General features: G+C 42.0%; 1 protein-coding gene across 1 annotated transcript in view; it reads left to right on the top strand.

Moving 5' to 3' along the window:
• Positions 1 to 4,329: 4,329 nt before the first annotated feature.
• col11a2 (collagen, type XI, alpha 2) overlaps positions 4,330 to 27,823 on the top strand; it is a 42,524-nt gene continuing 19,030 nt past the window's right edge. Inside the window, 9 exon segments of the mRNA XM_027286705.1 lie at positions 4,330 to 5,091; positions 5,996 to 6,144; positions 17,025 to 17,186; positions 18,535 to 18,745; positions 18,923 to 19,085; positions 19,175 to 19,297; positions 21,351 to 21,467; positions 25,850 to 25,963; positions 27,479 to 27,694. Coding sequence (XP_027142506.1) covers positions 5,078 to 5,091; positions 5,996 to 6,144; positions 17,025 to 17,186; positions 18,535 to 18,745; positions 18,923 to 19,085; positions 19,175 to 19,297; positions 21,351 to 21,467; positions 25,850 to 25,963; positions 27,479 to 27,694 — 1,269 coding nt within the window. The 5' untranslated portion in view covers positions 4,330 to 5,077.

Below are 27,823 nucleotides of genomic sequence, written 5' to 3'. Positions count from 1 at the left end.
GACATGTACGCTTTGGCAAAATATACCGTGCTCATATATAAACTCTGTCTCTCACACAACCGCACACTGTTATACATCGGTTGACATGTAAACTCATGAAGACTCACCCCACACAGAAAAACACACCCACTTAGGTGCACCCTTGCTGTACCTCCTCCTCCCTCGCTCTGCCCCTTGGTCACCCCTTGTCCTCCCTCCTCCTCCTCCTCCTCCTCCTCTGCTGCCTATTTCGAGGTATGTGGTTAGCTGGGTGTGTTCGGTGGCCAGATTCAAAATCACTGACCCATTCTCTGTATAAATTCCCCCTTTTTTTTTTACCTGGCTGCGCACACCTCCAGCAGCTTCACCAGGCCAAGCAGTGTGTATATTCATCACACACAGATACACACACTCTTTGACCCCACTGTCAGTGCTGAGTATCAGTCCACTCCCTTTCTCCGTTTCCTCCCAGGCGAGCCCCTGCTCTGATCTATTTCTGTGTTTTGTGGCTAGCAGGGTGTGTGTGCGTTTGCGGCCCTGCCCAGTAAAATACAGACTTTTGAAGGAAGTCAGCAGTATAATATGGCCGCTTTATTGTAATTACAAGGTTCTCCTTTTGGAAATAGCGCACAGAGAGCGCTGCCCACAGGCACTTGCTCAGTCCGTCTCCAAGAGCTAATGTAATCTCTTGCTATCCCTCTGCAGACGCCCTCGTCTCGGTCTCCTGCGTTGTCCCAGATGTTGCCACACGAAGCAGCTGTATCAGCTGGATTATAGTCACCATTTGACGTTACACTCAGTTAAGATTCCAGTGCCGTCGGACTGGATGGAATGTCAGAAATCAGTCTGGTGGGTGGTCACGTCTGGTGGCGCTTCCCTTTAGGAAAACCTTGAGGTCTCTCGGTTCTTATAAGCCTTTAAATTACTGCACGGTAAATTATAAGGCTTTATTAGGTCAAATGTGGCTGACATTGTGTAATTGAAGGGTTCATGTTGACCTGTTCCACAGATTTTCTCCTGGACATGCACCTGCCTTTCGATGTCAGCATATTTTACCCAGTCTCCTCTTCATAAAGTGGTCACCGCGACGTGCCATAAGTCTGTTTGAGGATGATGAAGTCATGCTGCTGGTGGGCGCATACATGCAATTCCTGTCCTGTGGAATTTGTGGTACCTCCATAAGGTGGATGCTCAGCAGATTGTGTGGATGATGCTGTTGCTAAGGCAGGCTTGGGTGTGGGCACTCAGTGTGAAACACATAAGATACTGAAACTGCACTAGACACGATTCTAAAGTCAGATTCTTCTGCCAGCTAACATGCTGTAAGATGACACAGTGTCACCAAATGTATGACATGGTGACTCTTTGGCAGTGTGTTACCAGTGTGGTAGTGGCTGAGGCGGCGTTTGACGCCACTCAGGCACAGTTTGTAGGTGGATACAGGTCTCGCTGTTGCCGTGTAGTTCACACAACCCTACTTGGCAGTTTTACTCCACGCAGCTCTGCTTTGTGATAACCTGTGTTTGAAATGTCCGACACTCTTCTCCCTCCACAATTCCAGGTTCTGACTTTAAAACACCAAAAGCAAATGTAGAACATAATACGTTATAATGATATGCTGAATTTGTAGACCTGCAGTGCAAAAACAAACCTGTGTTAAACAGTTGGGTCGAAAGAACCACAGTTATATTGTTTTCTGCAAAGAGTCCAATGAGAGAAGTCTACAAGAACATTTCTGTATTTTTATGACTTTGGTAATTTATTTGTGTTTTTCTGTTTCTTTTTCTGTTTAATTGCAGACTACATGTTCTTGAAATGACACCACCTACAGAGACAACACATCAAAACAAATGGAAGTAAGTAGGCACCTGCTAAAGCACCTGTTTCAGAATGGAGACACACATACAGTCTTTGCTTGGATGTCTGAGGACAGAGGAGTGGAAGAGAGCAAAGATGCTGAGCTGCTGTGGTTAGTTTAATGAGACTTGGTTTTTATTGCAAATCAGACATATGAAGCTCTTTAAGAAAGAGTCACCACACCTGCTCTTTGGTCTTTTTAGGGGCTTAACAATCATAATAATAATTCTTTATTTAAGACAGTGCAACATATGATAAAAATGAAACACAATAAAATAGAATACTTAAAGATCCAGTGTGTTCAGGAAGATTTCAGGGCAGAAATTTTATTAGTGTATAATCACCTGAAAATAAGAATTGTTATGTTTTCCACAGTTATTCTTTAGAATTTCTTGACTAAAACACTTTTTTGTTTCAAAGATTTTGTTAAAAAAATAGACAGATTTACATTATTACCAGATAATGATCTGATTGATTTACCAAAGACAAACAAATCACTGAATAACTGAATCTGATTGATGTGATAGGAGTCAGCAGTAACCTGAACACACGGACACAGATTCATCAATGTCCCACAGTCTGGAGAAGAAAAGCCGTGATTATACTCCTTCAAGCTTGATCCTCGACTTTCACGTAATTAACAAACAACAGACCACTTTCTGTCGTGTCCCTGATGAGGCTGGACGCAACAAAAGCGATGTTTCAAATCCTTGAATATGAATCCTTGAGTCTAAGTGAAGAAATATTGTACATACACACATGTGCAAAGTCGAGCACAAACACATACCACAGATGTCTCTTGGGGTGTCTCTTTTTACGACTTGTGGCATCTACTTTCAGAGCACAAGGAGGCCAGAACCAAACAGTCTGTTCTCCAAAAACACTCGATCCACTGTGTCCAGGAAGCCAAAATAAAAACCCAGAGCTGCCACAGTGAGGGAGCGTTTCCTGGACTTTCTGATTTGGTATGAATAACCCAGCAGTGAAAATAACAGCTCAGTGAAGCTACAGTGTGTACAAAAGTAGGAAAGTAACTCCCAACTGGGCATTCAGGTAAATGACAGTAGATGACAAGTCTGAATTTATACTGTTTATACTCATTTGTATTGAATTATCTCTGATATTTGGTTTGTTACTTTCTCTTCTGTCGTCCATTTGTTGTTTTTTTCCTTCCATCAAAGAAATCTTTTATGTTTTTTCTTCGTCTAAGAACATGAAATGCTATATTTTTCTTTTGGTTTCCGTATTGTAATATATAGGTATAAAAACTGCCCTTGCCATGTTTTCCTTCTGATTCCTGATGGATAATTGCTGGACGCAGCCGCCTAGTTGATGGTTTCAGAGAATGATCACACAGCGGCTGCTCCTTCTCATTCTGCATACATCAAAGCTCTCCCCTCTAGTTTCTTATGAGGAGGCAGAGCAATTTTCTTCTTTTGGAAGTCTCATACTCAAACTCATAGACAGTACATTACAGCTGAACTGAAGCTAGAACATGGCCACTGTACTTTAACCGTGTCCCTTTTCTCTTTGCCTGGAATTTAGTATCCATTAGACATGTGTTCTGGGAAACGAGATCATTTAGTCAAGCATCTTATGAGCCGATGAGTCCAAAAATACAACATATCAAAGCAAAATCAGCTGGCAACGACAGAAACTCAGAGAGTGTCCACACTGAGGTTCGTGGTATATCAATGAGTACGATACGTTTGGCCATCCTTAACTCAACAAATTGCAAATGTTTAATGTTGCACTCAAGATTTCCCTGTACTGAAAAATACTCAAATCAACATGCGAGACACTCACCAGTGTTAGGGAAACCTTATTTAACCTTAATAGGCGTGGCTTTTAAAAAAAACTTAACTTTGACTTAATTTACCAAAAACATGATTAAACAGTTGAATCAGTCAAATTAAAATAAAATCTATTATTAAAAATTAAACTCGGCAAACATCATGATATAAGCTGCTGTATTTAGCCTGTCACTGTCTGTTTTTGCATTACATTGATCGATTTTGGCCATGATACTAATAAAGAATTTCAGCTGAATATGAAATGTGCTTCTGTGTTACCACGTGTCTAAAAGTTTCAAACCTTTGAACACTGATTATAGTAATGCTGTTGAGCAAGGCACTAAAACCGACGTTGCTGCTGCAAGTTATTTTACCTAAGAGCATGGATTAAACAGGTTTGGTATAAATTAAAAGAAACATTCTACCTGTTAAAAAAAAAGAAATGTTACTTGCATTACATTTAACCTCGACAGAATACGCTATATGAGCCATCTTATGCATTTATTACATTACATACGTGACTGATGGTGTTACAAGATTGTTTTATAAAAGTCATTTTAAGATTGCAACATTGCTGTTTTGAGTTTATTATTTTCCCCTTAACAGAATCCCAGAAACAGACGTCTGTCATGTTAATTTATTGTTTTTTACCTGAGGTAAGATAAAAGAAAACCACTAAGTTTGAATGTTTTTGCTATCACAGTTTTTTCTATTGCTGCCAAGCCCTTGGAGAGAATGATAGTATGGGGCGTTATCATGGAAATAACACAGAATGCAAACACATCTTTATCCCCTCAGAGAATCAGACAGATGTAGGGTGGGGGGGTTAGTGAGAAAGAGTGAGTGGTATAGCGCATCAAGGGATAATTACGGTTAATTACTGCTTTCTGGATGTGCAGTCTGCATTCAAAGAAAGTGACTAACCACGGGCTGTGTGACTGCAGAAACATTTACAAGGCAGACGGCTGGGTAGCTTTGAAATATAGAAGATACTATTGGGTGTTTATGACAGGTAGAGATATGAAAGTGACTTTGAAGTTACAACAGGAATGTCTCTTTAAAGATTACTACTAAAGTTGGTTGAAGTTTATGTCCCAGTGTTTCATGTCTTCTCAGTAGCAAATAGAAAAACTAAAGTTGGCATTCATATCGTTTTGGACTTTCGATTATAAAGTACATACACATACATGCAGTTACTTTTTATACTTTTCTGGTAATAATGTCTCCAGAATGTTAAAAATAGATGATTGACAGAAGCTGACTTGAACCTGACAGTTCGTTACACACTGACACACTGATATACAAATGATTTTGACTCTTGTCTTTTTGTCTCGGGCCTTTCATCTCTCTCTCTGTGTCTCTCTCCCTCTGCGCACCTGAGCTGATGCGGCAAAACAAGGCCACGTGTGACTGACCAATCAGAACGAGCGGAGAGGTCCAAGGATTGGATGAAAGGGGCGTGGTAAGTAGCGCGGACAGTACTCTGATTGGCTAGCCGGACGCTCAATCTCTTGTGCAGGCGCAGCGCAGTCCTGCCGTCTTAACTACCGTTACCTGATCTGTTCTAAGTACTTTATTGAGCCAGAATTTTAACACCACAGATACAAAGACAAGAAATTATAAAAGGTAAAAAGAAATACTCTACCTGTGCTCACCAAGTTCTTAAATTTTAGTGAGAATTAGACGCAGGAAAGTTTTCAGAGTGTCCAATGAGCAACATTAAACCAGTCACTCACAGCTGGAAAGAAAGACGTCATTGTTGTGTGTGAGTGGTGAAATATTTGTATAGGCCTATCATTAAAAACGTTCAGTTAACACTCTCTGAAGCTTCTCCGTACACGTACCTACGTGCGCAATTACGCACGCCCTCTCTCCCTCTCCTGCTTTGCCATTGACTCTCTCTCTCTCTCTCTCTCTCTCTCTCTCTCTCTCTCTCTATCTCCACATACACACACACATCACACATACACACACGCTCTCACTCTTCGTGGGAGTAAGTGTGTAAGTAAAGAGTGGGAGAGGGAAAGAGAGAGAAGGGAGAGAGAGCGTGATTCCAGGTCTCTCTCTGCTGCTCTCTCCACTTTGGGTACTCGTACCCAGTCTGACTCAATGGGGCTCTAGCACTAAGGGGTTAAACGTTAAAATAAAAGATATTTATTCACCCCAAACCCCCTTTAGTGTTTAGGTTTTGTGCATTAACGTAGACAGACATAGGTAACTCATTAAGGAAAGTCTCCGGGAGAGAGCTCGAGACGTCTCCAGAGGCGTGCCTTTTTGTCTGTTGCCTCGCAGAAGGTTCAGTCGGGTCCCTCTCGTCGGCTGGCTTTCTGTGAGAGGATAACTTCCACCATATCCTACATTTACAGCTCAACCAGGCCGGCAAACTACTGCAACACTATGGATACTGGAGATTGTCCCTTCCGGAAGAAACGGAGACCATGGCGCATGGACTTCTCATCCTTCGCCTTGGTAACCGTGGCGCTCGCCCTGTGCCAAACGACCGTGGTTCGGGCAGGTAAGACGGTTTCTCTCATTAACAGTGGTGGTGTTTATTGTCGTTTTAAATAAGACTTGGTTAGATTATTTGTTTGTTTTTTCGGTTTCATTTATTCTTCGCCTTCTACCTGGATTACCCTGCGTAATAAATGTGCACCTCGTTCATTACGCACCTGACAGGCATCTTCATATTTTCTCCTAGAAGTGTGGTCAACAGTGCCTCAACAACAATTTCCCCACAGGCTCCAAATGCGTAAATCTGTTTGAGTTTTTTTCTTCGATGAAGAAGTTTAACTCTGCACTTAAATTCCTAAAGCATCCAAGGGTGACTTGGGTTTTTCTCCCGTTTCTAAGGGCCTTGAGATTCACAGAAGTTGAATGGAAAATGCGAATAGGTGGTGTGAGGGAAATCTGGGTGACCTGTAAAGGAGATTTTATGCCTAAAGACAAACGAAGAAAATACTGACCCCAGTGCAGCTTTTCTGTTTATTTGTGACTGTAAAAAAGTTTTTCTTATCTGGAGTTTGAAGTCTCACCTGCCTTAACATACTCTGTCCAACAATGGACGACACATCACCCAGTGACCACAGAAAAGAGAGCCCAGCTCTTTAATAGCTTTTAAATCTTTTAGCTGCAGGAAAGCACACAAACGTGATTTTACTTTAAACATCGTTTCCTGCCTGTGTTCCTGTCTCGGCGCGCACGCAGCCTGCTGACAGGTGTCATCTCACCAACTGTTGCAGTTAGCCAGTCAGACACTCAGGTGCTTTTTAGTCATTTTGAACAATCTGCCTGGTGTGGACTTTTCCTACTTATCTTCCTACAACCGTGTTCTACTTAGAATCCCATTCAGTGTTGACAGAGTGCTGCTCAGTTTACGCACTCCTGGGGCCTCCCCATCCACAGGGGGTCATGGGGTAGGACGGTGCAAAGAGCTGCTGCAGTCGCTTTTGAGGAGGTTTGCCTGCTAAACGTCCCGTTAATGATATTTATTGTAATATTTTTCTTTATTGTAACTGGATGTTGGGATTTGGCCGTTAAGACAGGCTGCCAGCAGGTATACTGAGTTTTTACCAGCTCAGCCTGTGCACCAGTCCATCCATCAATGCCTCTGGTTGTGCAAGGAGGAGGGATTTCTGCATCAACTCTGTAGGATGCGACAATAAACCTATGCAAAGTTTGCGTTTTTTCCACCGAGGTAGAAAGACAAGCTGTTATTGTATTATTTTTAATAGATATTAAAAACAGTGCAGCACATCATACAGAGAAAACTGTTGTAGATTCTAGAAGCTCGTGGACGTGCTGTGCCCTCAGTCTCTCAGTTATAGATCAGTTCTCCTGAAAGGAATGATCTGTATGCGCTGCACTTCTCTGATGGACCGCTAGTTGTCCTGAGTTATTTTTAACACAGAGAATCCATTGATTCACCTGAGTCCGGATCAGATCTGACTGAAGACTTTTGATGCGGAATGGCACGCGGCGCGCCATGGAAATAAATAAATTAATAAAAAAAAAAACAAAGTGCAGCAAGAAAAAGTTCAAGCTGAGATGTCTGAATATGAAGTTTGATGAGCTGTTAGTTCATTCCAGCTCATTTTGTTATTTATTATTATTAAAGCAGAGCGAGGCTGGACTTCTTTGGCTGAGACACATCACGCAGGTTTAGTTTACACAAACGTGTCTGAAGAAATAAATTCGGTTTCGAAGTTTCAGTTGACAGAAAGATCAATGGCTCTTTATTCTTCGTGTGGATAACTTGCGGGGACAGTTTACGGACCAAGGGGGCTTTTGTAACATAAATTGCCCCCTCCAGTGTATTCTTTGGCCCCGTTTCCAATTTCAGATTGCGAGAGTCGATTGCACCTTCCCTTCGTCTCCCGTGTGTATTTTGGAGGCGGAAGCCTGAGACATTTTTGCTTTTTATGAATAGGTTATTATGCGGCGGAGCACCTCGGTCGCAGGGTTTTGGGAGTGAAAGCGTTCAGTGTCTCCGTGTCTGTGTGCGCTTTGTACAGTTCTGTTTGTGTATATGCGTCTGTAAGCTATGGATGTTTTTTCCCAGTTCAGGGTGTGGAACTGTATGCGTCTATGTGAATGTGCCTCTGTGTGCGACACCGCGGCCAGGTTGTATTTCTCATCATGTGCGCCCGGAGGTGTTGGTCTGCATGTGGAAAAGAGATGTAATCATCTCACCTGTGTTAATGTCAGATTAAAAACTGATTTTTTTTTTACCTGTATTCGCGTGCAAGGTCACCTACGGGCGTGTGCATGCGCGCTCACATTGGATTATCTGGCGCAGAGTTGGTCACTCCACTCCGTGCGCCTCAATGCGCATTCCTGTGCGCGCAGTGTGGTGCAGCAGCAGCGCAGATGTTAGTGTAAACTATAACAGCGCCCCACCCAAGCAGTGAAAGACCGATTTAGAGAAGAAAGTGGTCAGAATCTTTCATGTTTATTCTCTCTTCCCTGGGAGAATGCAGACGAGGAAAAAAAGGAGGAGGAGGAGGAGGAGGAGGAGGGACGGATGAGGCACAGCCATTACCCAGAGAGCACCGAGCCTAGAGAGGCATGAAAGCCCAGTTTTGTTCAAAGGAGGAGAAAATCAGAGGGCAATATTTTCTTGACATGGATGTTCCTCAAACTCATTTCAAAGCAGAGCGCTCCTCAAAGGGCAGTCTGTCTCTGCCTTGGCTAAACATAACTTAACCCTGTGTGCTCTCTCTCTCTCTCTCTCTCTCTCTCTCTCTCTCTCTCTCCATGTGAATAGAGCTCCTATATGTGGTGGCAGAGCAAAGTTTTGATAGTTCATTTCGGTGACTGTATGGGAGTGTGTGGTATTTTCAGGCTTCTGCTGATCACATGTGACTCAGTCTGTCAGATTTAACTTTGGCTTTTTGATTTTCCTCTGCTTGGTCATCATTTTCCCATGGGCCCTTGTGGCTCTGGTGATCCACATTCAGACTCTCCTGTCTTTTTTTTACCCATTCATTGTTGTCCAGTGTTGTACTGGCTAGTGTTGGATACTCAGACACTTCATACCCACTGGATGTCAGCATCGCACTTGACTTTTTAACTCATCACCTCCACTGATGCAGAAAGACCAGCACCAAACTGACACACAGTGTGTTGGGTGCTTTTACCCGGCTGCTTTGCCCAGAGCTGAGCCTTCCAGCCAGATCTTACTCTCATTCTGCATGTAAGACTGACAAACCACAGCCATAGCTCAACCCTAAACTTAACCATGTGTAATGTAAGATTACTAGGTTGGTGGTGGAACACAACCTCGGAGGAAAGTCTGCAAAAATTCACCGCTTCTTAAAGTGGACTTTTACCATGTCACCAGTCATACAGACTAATAACAGCACAGCTAACAGTGTGACAGCTTTAGGCTCAGTTTACTGATGATTTTAATAAAGTAATAAAGAGTGTGGATAGGAACATGCCCCCTTCCCTGTAACTATATCTCTTACAGAGAAGCTGTATCAGGACTGTTTGGAGACATGTATGTATCATTTTGTGGAGGAAATGTGACTGTATGCTAGCCACCATCATCGTCACTCTCAGTCTCTCAATGGCTTCAACCGCAGATGCACAATCACATCATTTGCATGGACAGATGAAGCGCCAGCTGTGGCTGTAAAATGAAAACATACAGAAATCAGTGTGAGATACATAAACGTTTCTGAGGCCTCGGCTCTAAACCATGACATCCCCTCAAACTGTGAACTTGTAAAAGTCTTTCTCAGACAAAACCACATGAGCACTGCAGACCTAAGGAAGCACAGTGAGTCGAAGATGGCTCTTCCTTCTTCTTCGGTTTCATAGGTGATGATTTGGTGGTTGGTGTGTGTGTGTGTGGATAGTTAGGCGTCATTCCTCCAAGGCATTCTGTTTTAGCAGAAGATGTACAAGGACGGCAGGAGAGTGTGCCAACTTTATAATGACAGACTGTCTGTATAGGATGCTATTCCTAGTCACTGTTATTTTGCTGCTTCTAGGAAGTCCGTGTAGGAGGGTGCGGAGAACCAGCTGTGTGTTTTTACATGTAATGTTAATGTACATCTCTTTTCCAGACATCAATATGTCTATCCATTTGAAAATAGTTTTAAATGTTGCTTTAAGCTACTGGTTTGCTTAGACTGGGATGAACAGACTTCAGTCAGAAGTAGGTTTTTAAGTGTTCATATAAGTGTCTTTCTGATTAGGCTCTCAAGAAGACTGTCAATCCTAGCATGCATTGGTATGACTGGAAAACACCCGGGAGAGATAACACAGCACAGGAAGAAAAACAAATAAAATAAAAACACTTGTACATCCTGCACTCGCTCTGCAGAGCTCTTCATCTATCATCTCCCCAAACTTGTTTTACAGCTAAATTGCTGCTGTAAAGATTACTGCAGATGTTTGATTCATTAGAAAAATGTTGTTGGTGTCTCACACTGTGAATTGGAAACAGAGGGTGAGATTTTAGTCTTTAAGTTTTATGATATTATCTTCAAATAATGTGTAATCTGGATCAGCACTGAGCGCTTTAAGATGGCAGATTAGAACTGTGGCACTGTTTTGCTGTTTTGTTTGTGGAAATTGGCAGTTTCAAAAGAGTTATACTGTCAGCATGTCATTGGAACCTAAATAAAAATACAGTGACTGTAAAATAGTTTAGTGCATAAGTGTTTTTCCTTCATAAGTTTCATATTTAGACCGTGCTTTTGGACTGTGAGCTGTAAAGTCTTACCATTCAGCACAGACACATCAATAGACTATAATACAGGTTTCTAATTTGTGCCCTTCCTGACTGTCTGTCTCATGTGATAGCACGTTGCAGGGAACCACTGACTGTCTCCTGGTCAGGGCCCTGTGGTCCCATGTAGGCCTTGTGGTGTCAGTATCCACCCTCAGATCCAAACTAAGACTGCGGCCTCCAGCCCTGAAACCACACGAGACTCCAGCACGATAGACCTTGGCAGCGTCAGTGGAGCACACACAGACTGGCACAGACCACATAATGGTCCATATGGGACAGTAGAGGACTCGAGCACACTGTATGAAGAATGGAGAAACCACATAAGGCTGCAACACAGTATATGTTGATACTGGCCTTTGGTGATGGATAAAGCAGTGCACGGACTGTGGGATTCATTAGTACTGATTCTCTGTGCTGAAGTTAGTGCCGACAGAGGCAGGTGTGCACAGATGAAAACAGGATAAAAAAGATCAAGTTGTTGGTATCAGGTAGAATATTCTTGTCAAGTTCTTTGACTACATGGTGAAGCATGAAATGCAGATTGATTCTGGTCATCCACCGTTTGGTGATAACAAAGTTTTACCCTGAGTTTATTAAACTTTCCTTTCACTTCTGTGTCATCACTAAAATCCCGTAAAAGCAGCTCATTCTGCCTTCAGTCATTGCTGAAAAAAGCCGTGTTTGACAGTCTTTCAGACATATACACTGATAAGTAACGCTGCTGTCAGCATATTGTGCTTTACTCTGATTGTTTTACTTAGTTTGTGAGACTTTTTCATAGGGTCGACATCGTTAAACAAAATCCCTCATGAGTTCTTTTGTCCAGGAAGTTTGTGTTTGAATGACCAGATTTTATTATATCCTCTGGTATTATTGGAGGAAATCACTGTCATTAATATGCATGTAGGTCAGGTTTTACTCATATTCATATAGCTCAAAGGTCTGTATTGGTATTTTTCTTTTTGGAGCAGGTAGCTGGCACATGATCTCACATCTACACAATAATTAACACCTCTACTGACAAACCAAACCCTCATTTCGTACCATATAAACAATGTGAAGTCTAATAACCCCCTTTTTACAGCGTGGGTACTCATAATGTATTTTCTGTCTGTATACACAAGGCATTATAAATAAATCGTAACTATAGAGCACCATGTTGAAAATTATAACCTGTAGCAGCTCGTACGCCTAGCCGTCGTGGTCAGCTCGGCGGATGGGGACACAGCTGGTGATTTGAGAACAACTGGAGTTTAGTTTATGTGGAATTTTAAAATGAGTTTTATATTTAACTTTTTTGTAATTTACGATGCTTTCTAAGCTTCTTTGTGTTTATTTTTTTTGTCCCCTGAAAATGCCTGAAGACTCTGAGAACACTGAGACAGAAAATTAGCCTACTGATGAATTTGTGCATCTGTGTGTATTTGTGTGTGTGTGTGTGTGTGTGTGTGTGTTAATCTTTACTCAATATTTCACGTCCCGCTTCATCTGTGTGTCTAACAATGTGGTCGTTGTGTAAAGGTGAGAGGTGAGGGGTCAACATGTCAGCTGGAGTGTGTGTCTGGTATTTGGCACAGCTGTATTAAAAGAGGAGAGGGCGCACACACACACACACACACACACATACATATGCACACACAGAATTATTACACTGAACATCGAAGACAGAAAGGCCAGGAGAGGAAATAAAAGTTTTCCTCTGGAGTGAACTGAATCACACAGTTGTCAGCTCACACGTCTGCAGTGATGGTATGACCCAGTGTTCAGAGGACTGTGAGATGTATGAGTGTGTGTGTGTGTAATATATTCATGTTTTAACACAGCAATATATGCATAAGCTTTAAATATATCCCAGGACTGTCTCTGTCTATGCTTGGATAGGCTGCAGCCCAAACAATAGGAGTCCCATCAGGTTGGATTCCTTTACGGTGCAAACCTTCCTGATGATTGTGATGTGTCGTGTGCACACACACGGTCTAATCTGTGTGTCCAGCTGCTTTGTGTTCAGACAGAAGAGGTGTGTGTGTGTTCTGTTAGTCAAGATGTTTACCCTGTTAGCTGACAGAATGTACAGACCCTGCTCAGTAGTTACTTGTTAAATAAGCATTAGCATTGTTTATCTCTCACTCCTGTGAGCATGTCTGTTTGCATAGTGTGTGTACATGTAAACATCTATGTGTGTGTGTGTGTGTGTGTGTGTGTGTGTGTGTGTGTGTCAGACTCCGTGCTTGTCACTAAGTTCATTAAATCTGTTTTAGCTCTATCTAGTGGCGGCCGAGGGGAACTGCAGTAACACTCCTGAAGAATTTTGCAGTTTTAGCGGCGCACCTCATTTTACAGTGTGACTACAGAGGTGTAGGTGTCACACATGTTTTCTATCAGGGTGTAATAAGTTGTGGATCTGCGGGGCTGAGTGAGTTGGAGTATAATAGTTGTTTCAGTCTTGGGGCACCTGTTGAAAAAATATACCCACCCTATCGTACAGTGCTCTATTATATCCTGAAGAGGATTCAGTGATTTAAATGTAACTTCAATAAAATGATTAAACACTTTGGCTGATTGGAGTCACAATAGATATGTTTTTAAACTCTACTGACAGGAAAAGTAAAAGAATATACAAAATTCAGTGCAGTCCAATCAGCAACATCAGGTAGATGAGTGATGTAGATAGATGTATTAATGTTCTAATATCAGCGTCATATGGCCTTTTTCACTGCAGCCAGTGCAGCTGTCAGTGGGGATAACTGTACGAGCTACTGTAATCTTTACCTGCGGCGCTGGTTGTAACTATCCTCACGTGCCTGGGAGCCCTGTTTCCTGTCTTAATGACAGCAGTGTAATTGGCCTGCGTTTACATCAAAGGACTGCGGCCATCTGTGAGTGCTTATGGTTAAAGAAGACTGATGGAGTGGGGAGAAGGAGAAGAAAGAAAGTAAAGAGAGAGAGTTTGTGCCCCCTGGCTTTCTGTTTTTCTACCTTGTCTAGTTTCATATTTGCCATTCCTCGTCCCATGAGGTGTGTTGGTGCAGTTTTCCCTGCCCGGGCTGTGTGAGTGTGTACCTCTGTGGCCCTGTCTGTTATTTTTGTGGGTGTGTTTTTGTCGTGATTGTGGTCCTCCAGGCAGGAAGGGCCCCGGCTGCAGATGTGAGCCGGGCAGGCAGCGGGGAACAGAGCGGCACATTGTACTGGGTGTACTGGGGGAGCTCGGGCTGCAATCTGATCCAGTATCCTGCCATCACAGAACCACGCTGTCTACTGTCACTGCCTGACCCCCCAAAACACACACACACACACACACACACATACTCACATACTCTCTCTCCACCTTTGCCTGAACCTCTCACTCCTACCTTCATCTTCTCTTTGCCCTCCCTCCTTTCCTTCCTCTACCACTTTCTCATTCCCAGCATTCCTGTGCAGACCTGCAAAAGTCTTGGAAAGTACGGAAGAAATATTCAGTCGCCCTTTTTTGAAAAGCACACATTCATATTGAATATTATACATTTTATGGACTAACTTACTGATAAAAAGCTCCACCTACAAATTTCTTTATCCCTTCCTCTCTGTTTCTTCTTTTCTGTTTTGACACTTCTGTTCATTTCCGCCTTCACCCAGCTGTTCTTAGGGAAGTTTGGATAGTTAATGTAGCATCACAATGTCATTCAACCTAACTCAATTTTCCTCCTCCTCGCATATTGCTCATACACCCTTCCACTTCCCTCCTCCGACCTCTCTCCATCTCTTTTCCTTACCCCCCCTTCTCTTCCTCTTTCTCTCCCCGGTGTAGAGTGACGTTTATGGACTGAGGTCTAGACACTCTGAGGCAATATTAACGCACCATTTGCTCTGTCTAAATAAATATTACCATCTGTGGGCCTGTTTGACTTACTGTTAACTCTGAGACACAGGGTGTCACCTAAACACAAAGACACACAGGGGAACTTCACATTAGAGGCCAATATAAAGCAGCATAAGATGGCTTTGTAATACATGTGTGCATGTCATTTTATGTTTTTATGCATTGATAACTGTGGCTCTGTAAGTGTTGATGTGCACCAACTTCTAATTTGTTATGGATGCTGTGCCTCAGTGTTGAATAAGAGTTGTGCATAAACAGATTTTTCTGGCTTTGCTCTTGCCACCAGGTGGTGATTAGCTCCCTCACTGTGTTAGAGTCAGTGTCATACTGTTACATGCATGCTGAGATGTGCATGATCACATCATTTCTCCTCAAATTGTGTAGCTGATTAATGTGGCTGTTTATAAAACCTAGAAACAAACGTGTAACTTCACAGACTCTCGCGTCTCAGGAGGGCTCAGCTCTTATCTTTTCAGCAGCACGGTACATTTTTACATGGACAATGCATCACTGCCACCAGAAGTTTATTATGAGAAGTGCTCCAGCAGGGCTGGCTGTAAATGAATCTACCTGGCTGTTAACAGCAATGTTAGCTCTCTGGTGTGCCTCAAACACACGAAAGCTCGCCAAGACATGAAAATGTTGCTGAAAACTTTATAGCTGCCTCGCTTCAAAACCATGAAGATGTCATAACTGTCTTTGGTAGACTTCATAATTACAGCTGATTTGGGTTCTCAGACTGCAAAATATTCTGTGCATGCAAACCCTGACGGAGTCTGTGTCGAGCATGTTTGTCATTCCATTTTGAATTAGGCAGCAGAGATCAAGTTAAATGTGCTCATGGTGAACACAAATGTAACTAGAAACCAGTTTTTGAATAACAAATAATCTAATCAAGCATGATTTGGACGTGTACAACATTTTAGAGACAAGACTGAGGCTAACCTTTGACCTCAGTCACAGATAGTGTTTCTATAGGAATCAACACCGTGCTACAATTTACCCAAACCGCTGCACTTATACTATTCTGTTACAAGACAGTACAAGTCAGCCCATGTGAGTAATTATACATAAGCACTCCTTTAAGGTTTAAGCTACTACTCTGGTGAAATAATGCTGACTTGCATGACAAACTAACTGTAGATCAGGTCATGCAAGAGAGTCCAAAACAGTAAGACACTGAGCAATGAACATCAGGTAGCGTGACTGTGACTTTGATTTTCCTTTCCTGCTTCTGCCACTTTTCATTTCCATCTGTGTTTAGTAGCTCACGTAGGGGAATTAATTCTAACATAAGAAATGTAGTTTCTTTCATCCCGTGCTTCTTGTAGCATGGGTGGTCATAAAGAGAATTAAACCTTGAATTCCAGAAGTTAGAGCCATGCTGTTCAAACTGAAACACACAGAGTGACACAGTGCCTTTGAGCAATGTGAGAAAGCCAGTAAGGTAAACCACAGTGCAGACTGAAGGTGGAGAAACCGACTGTTTGACCTCAGCGTGTGAAAGTGGAGACGTTGTGTGAGACAGTGTTTGTGTGTTGTTAGAGTGCATACTGTATATCTGCAGCCTGTGTGTGTGTATATCTGAATGTGTGTGTGTTTCTGCGTGTCAGGTGAAACTGTGAAATGCTTGTGTATCGTCAAACAAACATTTGACTCAGCACTGTCACATCAACAGCCACTTGTTTCCCGTTTCTTGATAAATCTGAGCAGAATAGAGGCCACTGTCTGCTCTCTGATTTAAACTGAGCGTTACTGTAACTTCCCCGCAGTGGTTCATATATGTGGCTTGGACCGCGGCCCATTTGTGCTTCGACACAGTACTTCCTTTCTTACATTATACCTAAATGTACAGTGGTAGTCATTGTGGGCATCCCGCGTACCTTCTCCTATATCGAATTAGTGCTCCAAGAACATTTAAGATCACTTTCAAGATGAACTGTTTTGATCCTCTGGGCAAAGTTGGGTCTCTGCAGCTGCAAAGAGTGAGCACAGTGAATGCTTATGTTTATGCAAAAATACACTGGTATCTGTATAACTCATAAAGCTGTGTACATGTCACAGATTTGCTGCATCTCTACATCCACAGACAGCAGGACTCAGAGCTGGATGTTTGAAAGCATCTGGATTAGTGCTGACTGCGTGTGTGATTCACTGACAGGATTTCTGTGGATTAAAGTTTCATTTGTTTACATATTGAATTAAGCTGTTGTGTCACACACAGGGTAACTATTATAAAGAGTTGTTTTTTTTAAATATGTAGTAACAGTTTTCCTTTCTTGCTTTTCTTCCTCAGACCCAGTGGATGTGTTGCGGGCTCTGCAGGTTCCCTCTCTCCCCGAGGGCGTGAAGAAAGTCCCCGGCTTCTGCACATCCCGTCGCTCTGGCAGCCCCGATCATGCTTACCGCATCACCAAGAAGGCCCAGATCTCCGCCCCCACCAAGCAGCTCTTCTCAGGTAGTTTGAATATTTGGATTTGTAATAAGGTTGTTTGGTCACTGTTTACCTCGTGATCATCTAGTGATTTATGATTGCAATTTATAGATGAATTTAAATGAGATTGGCTTTGTTGGCATGACCGTAATTTATCACAATATTGTCAAAGCAGACGAAGACTATGTACACTATAAATATTTTATGAGACGAAATCAAACTTTGTAGTGTAATATAATTAAAGGAAAAGAAGGATATCGAAATACAGTTACTGTTTGTCACATGCTGTGATCATATAAGTTTTGTCAGCAGGTCTCAAATTTGAGTATTTGTGTTTATGCCTGCATGTGTTTTCAGACTGCATACTGCTTTATTATCTCATAGTTTAGTGTAAATGTTAGAATACTGTAGCTAATATTACTGTTACATTACATGTTTAATGCTTTGGACTACTGCAAGAATACAAATAAATCAAATAGATCAAATAAACTTCAACCTTGTGAATAACTCAACCAGAAACAGTGGTACAGTAGTCTGGTCTACGCTATTACAAACAGCTCTTTGTATTAAGTTTTAAGTTTAAAGTTTCGACTTCAGGATGGGCTAAAATATTTAACATATTTACAATGAATTCCAGAGTGCAGACACCTGTGATTAGAGTTACAGGTTGCTATGTTCTGCATGTTTGGATCTATTTTAAACTGAGCTCTCTGGCGTTAAGTGAAGCTGTTGTGCCTGATGTTAGATTGCCCATGGATATAAAGTATAATTATGTGTTGCAGTGCAGGAGCTCGGTTAAACTATGTGGGAGAGCCAAAACAAATTAACTTTAGTATACTGTCTGACACCCCAGAGTAAGGGGAGAAAAGAGAAAGTAGCATTTATGCGGTTTTGAAGAAATTCTCCAAGTCCAACTTTCTGAGGTTCAGCCTTCGTTCTCCAGCTCTGCCCACCTGTTATTATGTGTCCTCATCATCCGTGCCAGCTTTACACGGGACTGTATTGTGATATTCAGTAATCACTTGATCCTGACACAGATCTCACACTTCAATCAGTTAAAGCTCATCACTAGTTTTCACACTTTTGTCTCCACCTCTCATCCTGTACTACTTCTGCATTTTTGTATCTTTCTTTCCCGCCGGCCACTCGACCAACCAACCTAATTCTTTTGCCCTCTCTTCGTCCTCCTGTGAACTTACAGCATAGTTATTTTATTTTTTTCTTAGCTCTTTTCTCCTTTACTGCCCCTTCTTCACCTCTCCTTCTGGTAAAATACCCACAAACCAGTCTAGCAATGACCAATGTTCATGACCTAATCTTTTCCTTCTTCTGTTATCTCTCTCCCCCGATCCCTGCCTTCCCTCGTCAACAGGTCGATTCCCAGAGAACTTCTCCATCATGGCTCTGGTTAAGGCCCAGGCTGGTCTCCAGGCCTTCCTCCTCTCCATCTACAGCGAGCAGGGTATTCAGCAGTTGGGCATTGAAATGGGACGCTCACCTGTTTTCCTGTACGAGGACCAGAACGGCAAGCCAGCCCCTGAGGACTACCCACTGTTCAGAGGCGTCAACCTGGCTGATGGCAAGTCAGTAACCAGCACCAACCAGTTTGTGACTGGTTGAGATGACACGATTGGGGTTGTGTGTGTGTGTGTGTTGATTGAAATGTACTGTATATGTGATTTGGGTTTGATGCCTTTTTAATCAGGCCTGTAGTCATGTCACACATTTATTCGCCTTCGATTCCTCTTTCTTGTCTCTAGGTGGCATCGCATCGCTTTCTCTGTTTCAAAGAAGAACGTCACACTGCTGCTGGACTGCAAGAAGAAGATGACCCGTCCCCTGCCCCGCGGCAACAACGCGGAGGTCGACACCAATGGCATCACAGTGTTTGGAGCCCGTCTGCTTGATGAGGAAGTTTTCCAGGTGAGGACCTCGAGCATAACTGACGAGGGACAAACCAGACAGACATTTGTTTTGGTGTTTTGCTGATCTGTTTTTTCTCTTCTTCACAGGGAGACATCCAGCAACTGCTGATCGCCTCCAACCCCCAGGCTGCCTATGACTTCTGTGAACACTACAGCCCTGACTGTGACTCCCCACTGCCCAAGACCCAGGCTCAGGACCCCAACACATACGTGAGTAACAACACCACAACATGTGAGATCAACATTTCCTCCCCACACACATGAAGGGTTAATTCAACAAGAAGCCTTGAAACCTTTTAGCAGGGTGCAGTAACCAGCCTTTATAATTTGCTCACACTCTTCTGAAGGTTTCTGCAGGATGAGGTCTCAGTTGTTCACACAAGGTGAATACACAGGTCACAAGGCACATACAGAAACTACTAGTAGCTTCCATTACAGAGCAGATAACCTCAGACTATCAGCACTATGCTAACACAACTCATTCATTAAATCGTAGGTTCATCTGTAGCTCCGATGAAGCAGGCCCAAACAGAACCTGTGGACCTGTTTTCCTTTTCTGTGGCACTTTTTAAAATATGATTTACTGGATGATAAACAGAATTATGAGATTAGATGAGATGAGCTAATAAGAATAAATAGGAAGATTGTTAAAAAAAGAAAGATGAATTGAAATGCCAGTGTCAGTGAAGGAGATTAGATCGAACTACCTCTTCAAAGAATTTAGAGACTCCTTCAGCTCTTCATGGATCTCACTTTATAGATACTTTGGCGTCAGTTAAGTCAGTTAGGAATCTTAATCATCTTGTAAACTGGCACATCCTTAGATTTTTTTCTACCAGGAGTTTGTCCTTCCCATGTTTGCTTCAAGTTCCTCACAATGCACCTGGTTTCCTCTTTCAAGGGAGTTATAGAATTAGCTCATTCTTAAAGGCTGAAGAAATCAGTACAATTCTTAAAATATTGTCTGAAACTAAAGCCACACTTAACGCACAAGTCTCGTGAAAATGAAAGAGAAGTCTTCAGGTTCAGTTTGGGTCATCTGATAATGTCATCAAAGTGCTGCTCTCCCTTTCTGTCTTCCTCACGCATCCCCATCATCAGCAACAGTTTGTATCCATCCACTTTCCTCCTCACCTCCTCGGTCTGTGTGTCCCTGGGTTAACTAAAGAAAAGCAGGGCCGTCGTCATATCATACGTTTTTATAACTACACCTCTACGAATGGGTACATTACCATCATTTCATACACTTTGCATTGGAGAAACATAAGCTTGAATTGTCACAGCGGTGGATTAGTTGTCACCTTTTTCTGCTCTTCTGTAATGGAACACAGAAAGGTAGGGGAAAGAGGATGATACAAGCCAACATCAATGTGTTTCCCCGTTGTTTCCCCATGGATTAAAAGGAAGAGACGTTGTTTAGAACATTAAACATGCAAATGAAGTTAAATTCTGATTGGTTTTCTGGTTAAATTGAGACATACAAGGATTTGGCATGAAGATGGCTTAAGGTGGAGCCTCTTTGCTTACTGAGACTGGTTGTGCACATGACATACATCGTAAGCTTTGTAAGCTCTCCCTCGTTCTTTTTCTCTCAAAAACATACTGATATTTGGGAGCTGACAGTTCCCTGACAGCAGCTGCGTCACATAGCTAAAGTAGCAAGTGATTTTCATCTGCATTCATCCATCCAAAGTACATGACCTTTGTTTTTAAAAGCCTGCATGCCGGATCAGTCAATACAAATTGTATCAGTCACTGTACAGAGCTCCAACACTTTGCGTCCCAAACCCTGTCATGTTGATGCTGTTGAAATGACTGCTTTCTGAATGAATATAAATCAGTGTGGTTTTATTCATTGGCTTCACCCGATGCTTTATTGTTGCTGTTTTCTCATTCATCAAGGTCGTCTGTGTTTGGACATTTTTAATATTGACATGTTTTAACATGTAACACAGACTTCTTCCGATGAATTGAAAAATAAAAGCTTTGCATTTTGTTATTATCTCCTTTGCTGTCTATCACCACGTTTTATTTTTTCCCCCTCTTGCTGCTTCACCCCACATTCCCCCTGTTTCTTCCTTACCTTTATCTACCCCTCCATGTCCTTTGCAACCCCTCTTCACCTCCCCTTGGAAATCCACTCTCCCCCTCTTCATGCATTCCTCTCCTTCCATTCCTCTTGCGTTCATCTACCTTCATCCCCTCTGCCAACTCGATCCATTCTTCCCATCTTTCAATCTTTCCACCCCCCCATCTCTCTCAGTACTTTGATGAGGAGCAGGATGACCATGAATACCCCTATTATTATGAGGAAACAACAGGCGTTCCCTCCTCGTCCTCTGCGTCCCCCTCTCCCCAACCTGGGGCCCCCACGCAACAGGTAAAGAGGGAGCAAGAGAGACGGAAAACACAAGCAGGGTTTGTGGAAGGGAAGGAGGATGAGAGAAAGAGCGAGGTATCAAAGCAATAACGGCTCAATACATAATATAGGTTTAGTCTGCTGAATTTACATTGCCTAAAATATTTGTTTGAAAATCATAATTTTCCCTTTTAGCATTTCATATGCCTCTCTCATCCCTCATCGCTCCATGCCTTCTTTGTTTTATTCAGATTTCACCTTGTCTTTAATCCACGTTGACCCTTCACACGTCCGTTTCCACCGTCTCCGTCACACAGGATTAACTTTGCTCCTCATGATTTTATTTTGTCCTCATGTCATTTACATGTTATCATATATGTATGTGTGTTCAGCTGTGGCCAAGTGGGGGCACTGGGGTGGTGTAGGTGCAGCTGTGTTGTTATACACACATGCACGTTCTCACGTTCTTCTCCACGCAGTTCTCCAAACTTCACTTCTTCCCCTCACACATCCTGTTCCACCCTAAACCGAACCAAAATTAAAACTAAACCTTTTGAGGATTTTATGTTTGGAAAGGTACAAGGAAAAAGATTAAAGTTTTAGAACAAAGCAAACAACCTCTGACTGTCTGCAATTTTGTCAGTCATGCCATAGGAAAAAGCATATTGCTTGATATAATTATGATATCATTGATCTAACAGCTCTGATTTTAATTTGTGAATCTGTTGACACCGTATCAAACCAATAGATTACATGATTACTGACTCTGGCAGTCTTTTATGATGACCCCCATACACAGTTGATTACACAAAAAACACAGACAGATCTGCGATTCTATCTGACCAGGGCATGTGTCTGTATTGTCTTGTTACTTGCATGATCTCATAATTGTCTTGAAGGATGTCACCGCATGCACCTACTGTACTTGTACGTCATCAGGTTTCATACCAATTTTCCAGTGAACATGGGATATCAATGCACATGTTTTTGTCTTGGTATATGCATTCATGGTTGTACATCTGTCCTTTGTATGGCATACATGACATACATGTATGCCACAGCCTGTCTCCTTAAAGTCTATTTGTGGTGTTCTGTATTGCATATTTGAAGAACTTATATTCATGGTGATGCCCTGTTTTTCCTTCACACTATAATATTTGGGTGACAATTTTGTCAGTATGTTTACAGTGTTAATTTGCATGTATTTTTATTATAGCAGCATGAGTTTATTTTGCACCATTGTTTTAATTTTGTGGGTTTTATGTGACTAATATGCACTCGCATGCTTCTTCTTTTGCATGGCTAAACAGCAGCAACCTTCTCTGTCGTGCAGTCAGACTGCTCAATGCATTATAAACTGTGCGTATGTGTGTGAGCTCAGCCAGTCAGTGCATCAGTGATGTGTATGTGTGTGTATGTCTGTTTAGTGTGTGTGTGTGTTCAGCACCAGCTTTACCTGACCAGTCACACCCTCAGTGCCTCTGCAAAACCACAGGCTCCAGTTAGCACAAAGATGCTGCTTTGTCGTTTAATATTGGGAATGGCATTACTGGAGAGATCAGCAAAAACTACCTCAAAATAAATACATTTCTCAAAATGTGGATTTTGAATTTGCTCAAGTACTGGTACTTTTTCAGTTGTATTTTTGTCTACTGTTTTAAAGCTTGTGTTAATCCTCTGCTGTATCCAGTAATGCCTGTACAGTCTCAGTAAATCATCCAAGCCTTGGCCATCTTTATGTCATTGTTTCTCAAAACATCCACTCTTGTCTTTCTCTCTCCTTCTGTCCATCCCTTGTTTGTGCGTTTCATCCCCCTCCCAACCCTTCCATGTATCGCTGTCGTCCTCCACTCTCTCTCCCTGTCTTTGTCAATATGCACTTTTACATACTAAAACAACATCTCAACCAAAAAATAATCACGGATATTAGAAGAAGGCGCTCAATGGAAAAGCAACCCCCACTAAATCCACCCCTGTCAAAGTGAAACCCACTCCAGCTAAGTTGACCAAGACTGGAGCATTCAAAGTAGTCAAGCCACCTATGCCCTCCAAAGCACCAAAGTCTTCTGCAGCCAAGCCATCCAAAGCCAAGCCCACTGCAGTAGAGATTCTCTTGTCTAAGATCAAACCAACAGCTGCCCCAGCTAAGAACGGCAATGGTAAACCAGCTGCAGAGAAAAAGGCAAATGGTGCCGCTAAGGCCAATGGCAATGGAAAAGCAGTTGTAGCAAAAACTAATGGCAATGGCAAAGCTACAGTTGATGCCAAGCCTACAGCTCAGGCCAAAGTGAATGGAAACGGCAATGGCAAGGTTGTAGTTGAGAAGAAAGTCAATGGCAATGGAAATGGAAAATCCTCAGCAGAAAAGAAAGCCAATGGAAATGGAAAAGCCACTGTTGTGTCTAAGACTAATGGAAACGGCAATGGCAAAGCTACAACAGAAAAGAAAGCCAATGGAAATGGCAAAACTACCATTGAGGTTAAAGAGGTTAAAGTTAAAGTTAATGGCAAAGCTGAGAATAAAGTCAATGGTGAGGCTAAGGCTAATGGCAATGGCAAAGATATTACTGTGGTAGAAAAGAAAATCGTTAGTAATGGTGCCAAAATTGAAACCACTACAAAAGCAAAGACTGAGAAAGTTATTAAAGTAGAAAAGATAGAGAAGACTGTGGTCAGTGCAGCAAAATCAGTTGCCAAAGTAGAAGCTACTAAGGCACCTAAACCCACAAAAGTATCCAAGCCTGAACCTACAAAAGCAGTGAAGGCTGTGGCCACCAAAGCTCCAGCAAAGGCAGAGGTCAAAGAGGTCATCAAAGTTAAAACTGTGATCTCCAAAGTCCCTCTGACCAAATCAACTACGAGCAAAGTAGTGAAGAATGTGGTCGAAAAGGTTTCCATCCCGAAGAAAGTAGCTCCAACATCTGCCCCCGTCCGGCCCACTCCACCCAGACCTACGAAATCCAAGATGGTGGACATTAATGTTAAATCCCAGCACAAACCTTTCCCACCCTTTGGCAAGACTGCGCTGAGTGGAACTGCAGTCCCAGCGAAGAAAATTACCAACGGTTATCAACAGGTACAACAGGAGGGCCCATGTTTGGGTCAGAACGGCCAGAGTGGTATGTCCCATCTATCCAACCTAGTTGCCAGATCTTTCCACCATCCAGGGTCTGCAACAAAATTTTTGTGAAACCCAATGTTTCGAGTTTTCAGGAGTTTGATCTTCCAATAGATGACTGGCAGGAAACAATTTTGGGGTAAATCCTTGATGGTGGACAATCTGGTCTTCAGAATGGAAGTTGGTTCATACCAAGCTGGGTGCCTTCTCCTCTGTTTATATATCATATGATCTTCATGATCACCCAAACTTCTCCATATGATATGATACAGCAGTGCACATTGAAGCATGGCTAATTGTATAGTTTCATTGTTCTTTACTTCACTTCATACTCCTACCTTCAAGCTGCTGAAACTGGATCTCAGAACCTGAATACACTCCAGCACTCCGTCTCTTTCTTTTCGGGGGAAACCATTAACGTACCAGCCAAATGAATGAGCATGGATTGCTATGGCACAAAAACTAAACCTGAGAAAACACAAACTGTCACATTCTATACACAAGCAACACAACACAACTCTCCTGTCACTCTGTCATTCTCTTTCTTTGTTTTTTTTTAAGTACCTGTGTTTTCTCTCTGACACCTGTTTCCTTGACTCTGAATATATTTTGTATCATATATGAATAAAGCAGCCTCACAGAAACTAGTGCTTTAATTAGATGATATATTTAATCCAATGTGTATTCTACTATGAAGCTGACTTGCTTCATGGTATAGTTCATGGTCAGTAATGGGTTCTGGGAAATTCGTAGCCTGTGTTGATTGTTACACTGAAGTAACTAAATGATGTTCTGTGAGGCTGTTGATTGGGGTTGTCTCTCTGTTTTCTGGTCTTGGGTGAAACTAGACATCCCACAGCATCAAGCTCTGATGTTTTCATCTTGAGGGATGGATAGAGGCTCTCAGTCCTACTTCCAATAAGAGCAGACTTCACCCTTTCATGAATCTTGGCTTTGTGAGCTTTTAAAAGCAAAAATGTTCAACAATACAATGAAAAGAAATCTCAGTAAAGTAGTCTCAATGACTCCCTAAATCTTGCATATGGCAACATTTATAGTTGTTGAGATTCTGAAACTACCTGAAATTTCTTTTTTTGAATTGATAAAAATGTGAGTTGCCTGTAAACATTTCTTTGCCTCCGGCAACCGCAATTTTATGATGTGTTCCATTTTCTTCTTTTAACTCATCGTCACTTACAAGCAGACTTTGAACTAACCACGCTCTTTCAATCAAATCTGCTTACCTCCTCCCTGCTCTCCAATTCCTGTCAACTTGACCAATCAGGATGTAGACACTGAATATTCCGAGGCTGGCCACACCCCTACAGAGACTGATTATTACTATGAGGGGCCGCTGACAGATGGTGTCGAGATTGGACAAGAAGAGAACGCTGTTCAGGTAAAAAGAAAATTACACACTGATAACACACCAAGGAGATGAAATAGTCCAAGAAGACCAACAGAATAGATAAACCTTATAAAGAACATATATGTAAATTGCACAGTAAAATATAAATATAAGATATAATAATATATAAGTCAGAAGCACATGGTGACAAAAACAGGAATAATCCATCATTTAAATAAGTTCCAAAGGAAGAAGACAATACCTGTGTGGTGGTGAGCCCAGTCTTTCAGTAGTTTAACTCAGTAGTTATAGTTCCGTCTCTCTTTACACTTTTCTAACCACACGTCGATGTTTTGCTGGCACCGATGCCACCTGACAAGACATAAAAAAACAAAAGCTTTTTCAAAAGAGAATGCACCACATTCATCTGCTTGTATCATCAAACATTTTCATGTGGCTCCCCTTTTCCCTAACAACAAGATTCCCGTTTTGTTCTCATCTCAAGATTCTCGGTTGATCAGGTTGTTATCTCGACATAAGAACAAAAAAATCTTGTGAAAAGGGGATTCGCATAAGAACGTCTGATATGCAGTTTTAACCAAAGGGAGATGAATATAATGCATTCTTCTTTGAATCTAACCGAACTAAAGAATACAGTAGTTGCTGTGTCTTACTTTACAGCCATAACCTATCAGAATTTGTGAATGAGTTTGTCACAGTTCTGATCTGTTTCTCAGTTCACTTATTGTCATCATTACCATTGTATCTGTATTAGCTGTCTTTGATGACTTTGTTTTGTTTTCTGATTTTGATGCTCAGTATGTTTCTGCTCCTGTTTCATGTGTCAGTTCTGTGTCATATATATAACAAATATTTATGCATTATAGTGTTTCAGATGTATTCACATTGTCAGTGATTGCTTTTATTTGAGATAACAGTACAGCATAATTCCACTGGATTCATGTTTGTTTTAAAAACACCCATGGTAAGTGAAATAGAAAATAACATAGTTTTTGCTTTGCATAGCACATAGCAGCAGCAGCAGTTTTCCCAAAGTGCTTCATACCAGCTCTGTGTGTTTCAAGAATATACAAGCATTGAAGTCTCTCTAATTAACTAAACATATAGATCAGATAATATATTTAGGCAAATTTGGAGTAATCTCACACAAGCTGATGAGGATATACTTTGGTGGAAACACATTATTATAAGCTCAACAATAGATGATTAACGGAAGATTTAAGGTCGCAGGATAATTCAAGATCAGACTGAAGTTACAGCATGAAGGACTAATATAGTCCCCACAGTCTGCCAGATGTCTTTTTGTTTTCTGTCCCTATGTCACTGTTTATGTGCAAGAGGTAAGACTCACTTCTTTCTATATATGCCCCCTCCTCCATTCCCCCTGATGTTTCCTTCTATATTTCTCTTTCCTTCACTAACATTTCCTCATCACACATACTTCTCCCTCCCCCTTTTATTATTCCTTCTTTACCTTCTTACCTTTCTTTTCTATCTATCGATCTATCTATCCGTCCCGTTGCGGCTCTGATAAACCCAACCCAGCCCCAGGTGGAGCCAACATTGGTGGGAGAGGAGGTAGAAGCCAGCAAGGCAGGCGGTGTGGGCGAGGAGGCCTTCACTGAGGAGTATGTGACTGGGGACGTGGGCCTTAAGGAATACGACTATTCCTACAGGGACTACAATGAGCCATTACTGGAGACTGGAGGGGTCGATTCCAACATGGGCCCCGCCCTGTCCGCTGTGACAGATGAGGGAGGCGTAAGTCGTTTTGCTTCACAGGCAAAAAAACAAAACAAAATCTGTTTCAACCAACTCTGAATCCTAGTCTTTGTCAAATTGTATTCATCGTCCTCTCAAATGACTTGCTTGAGTCGCTGTCTCTCAAAG

This window comes from Larimichthys crocea, chromosome XIII, assembly GCF_000972845.2.
Source record: "Larimichthys crocea isolate SSNF chromosome XIII, L_crocea_2.0, whole genome shotgun sequence".
NCBI classification, from domain to species: domain Eukaryota; kingdom Metazoa; phylum Chordata; class Actinopteri; family Sciaenidae; genus Larimichthys; species Larimichthys crocea.
This window is presented reverse-complemented; position numbering and strand designations above follow the sequence as displayed.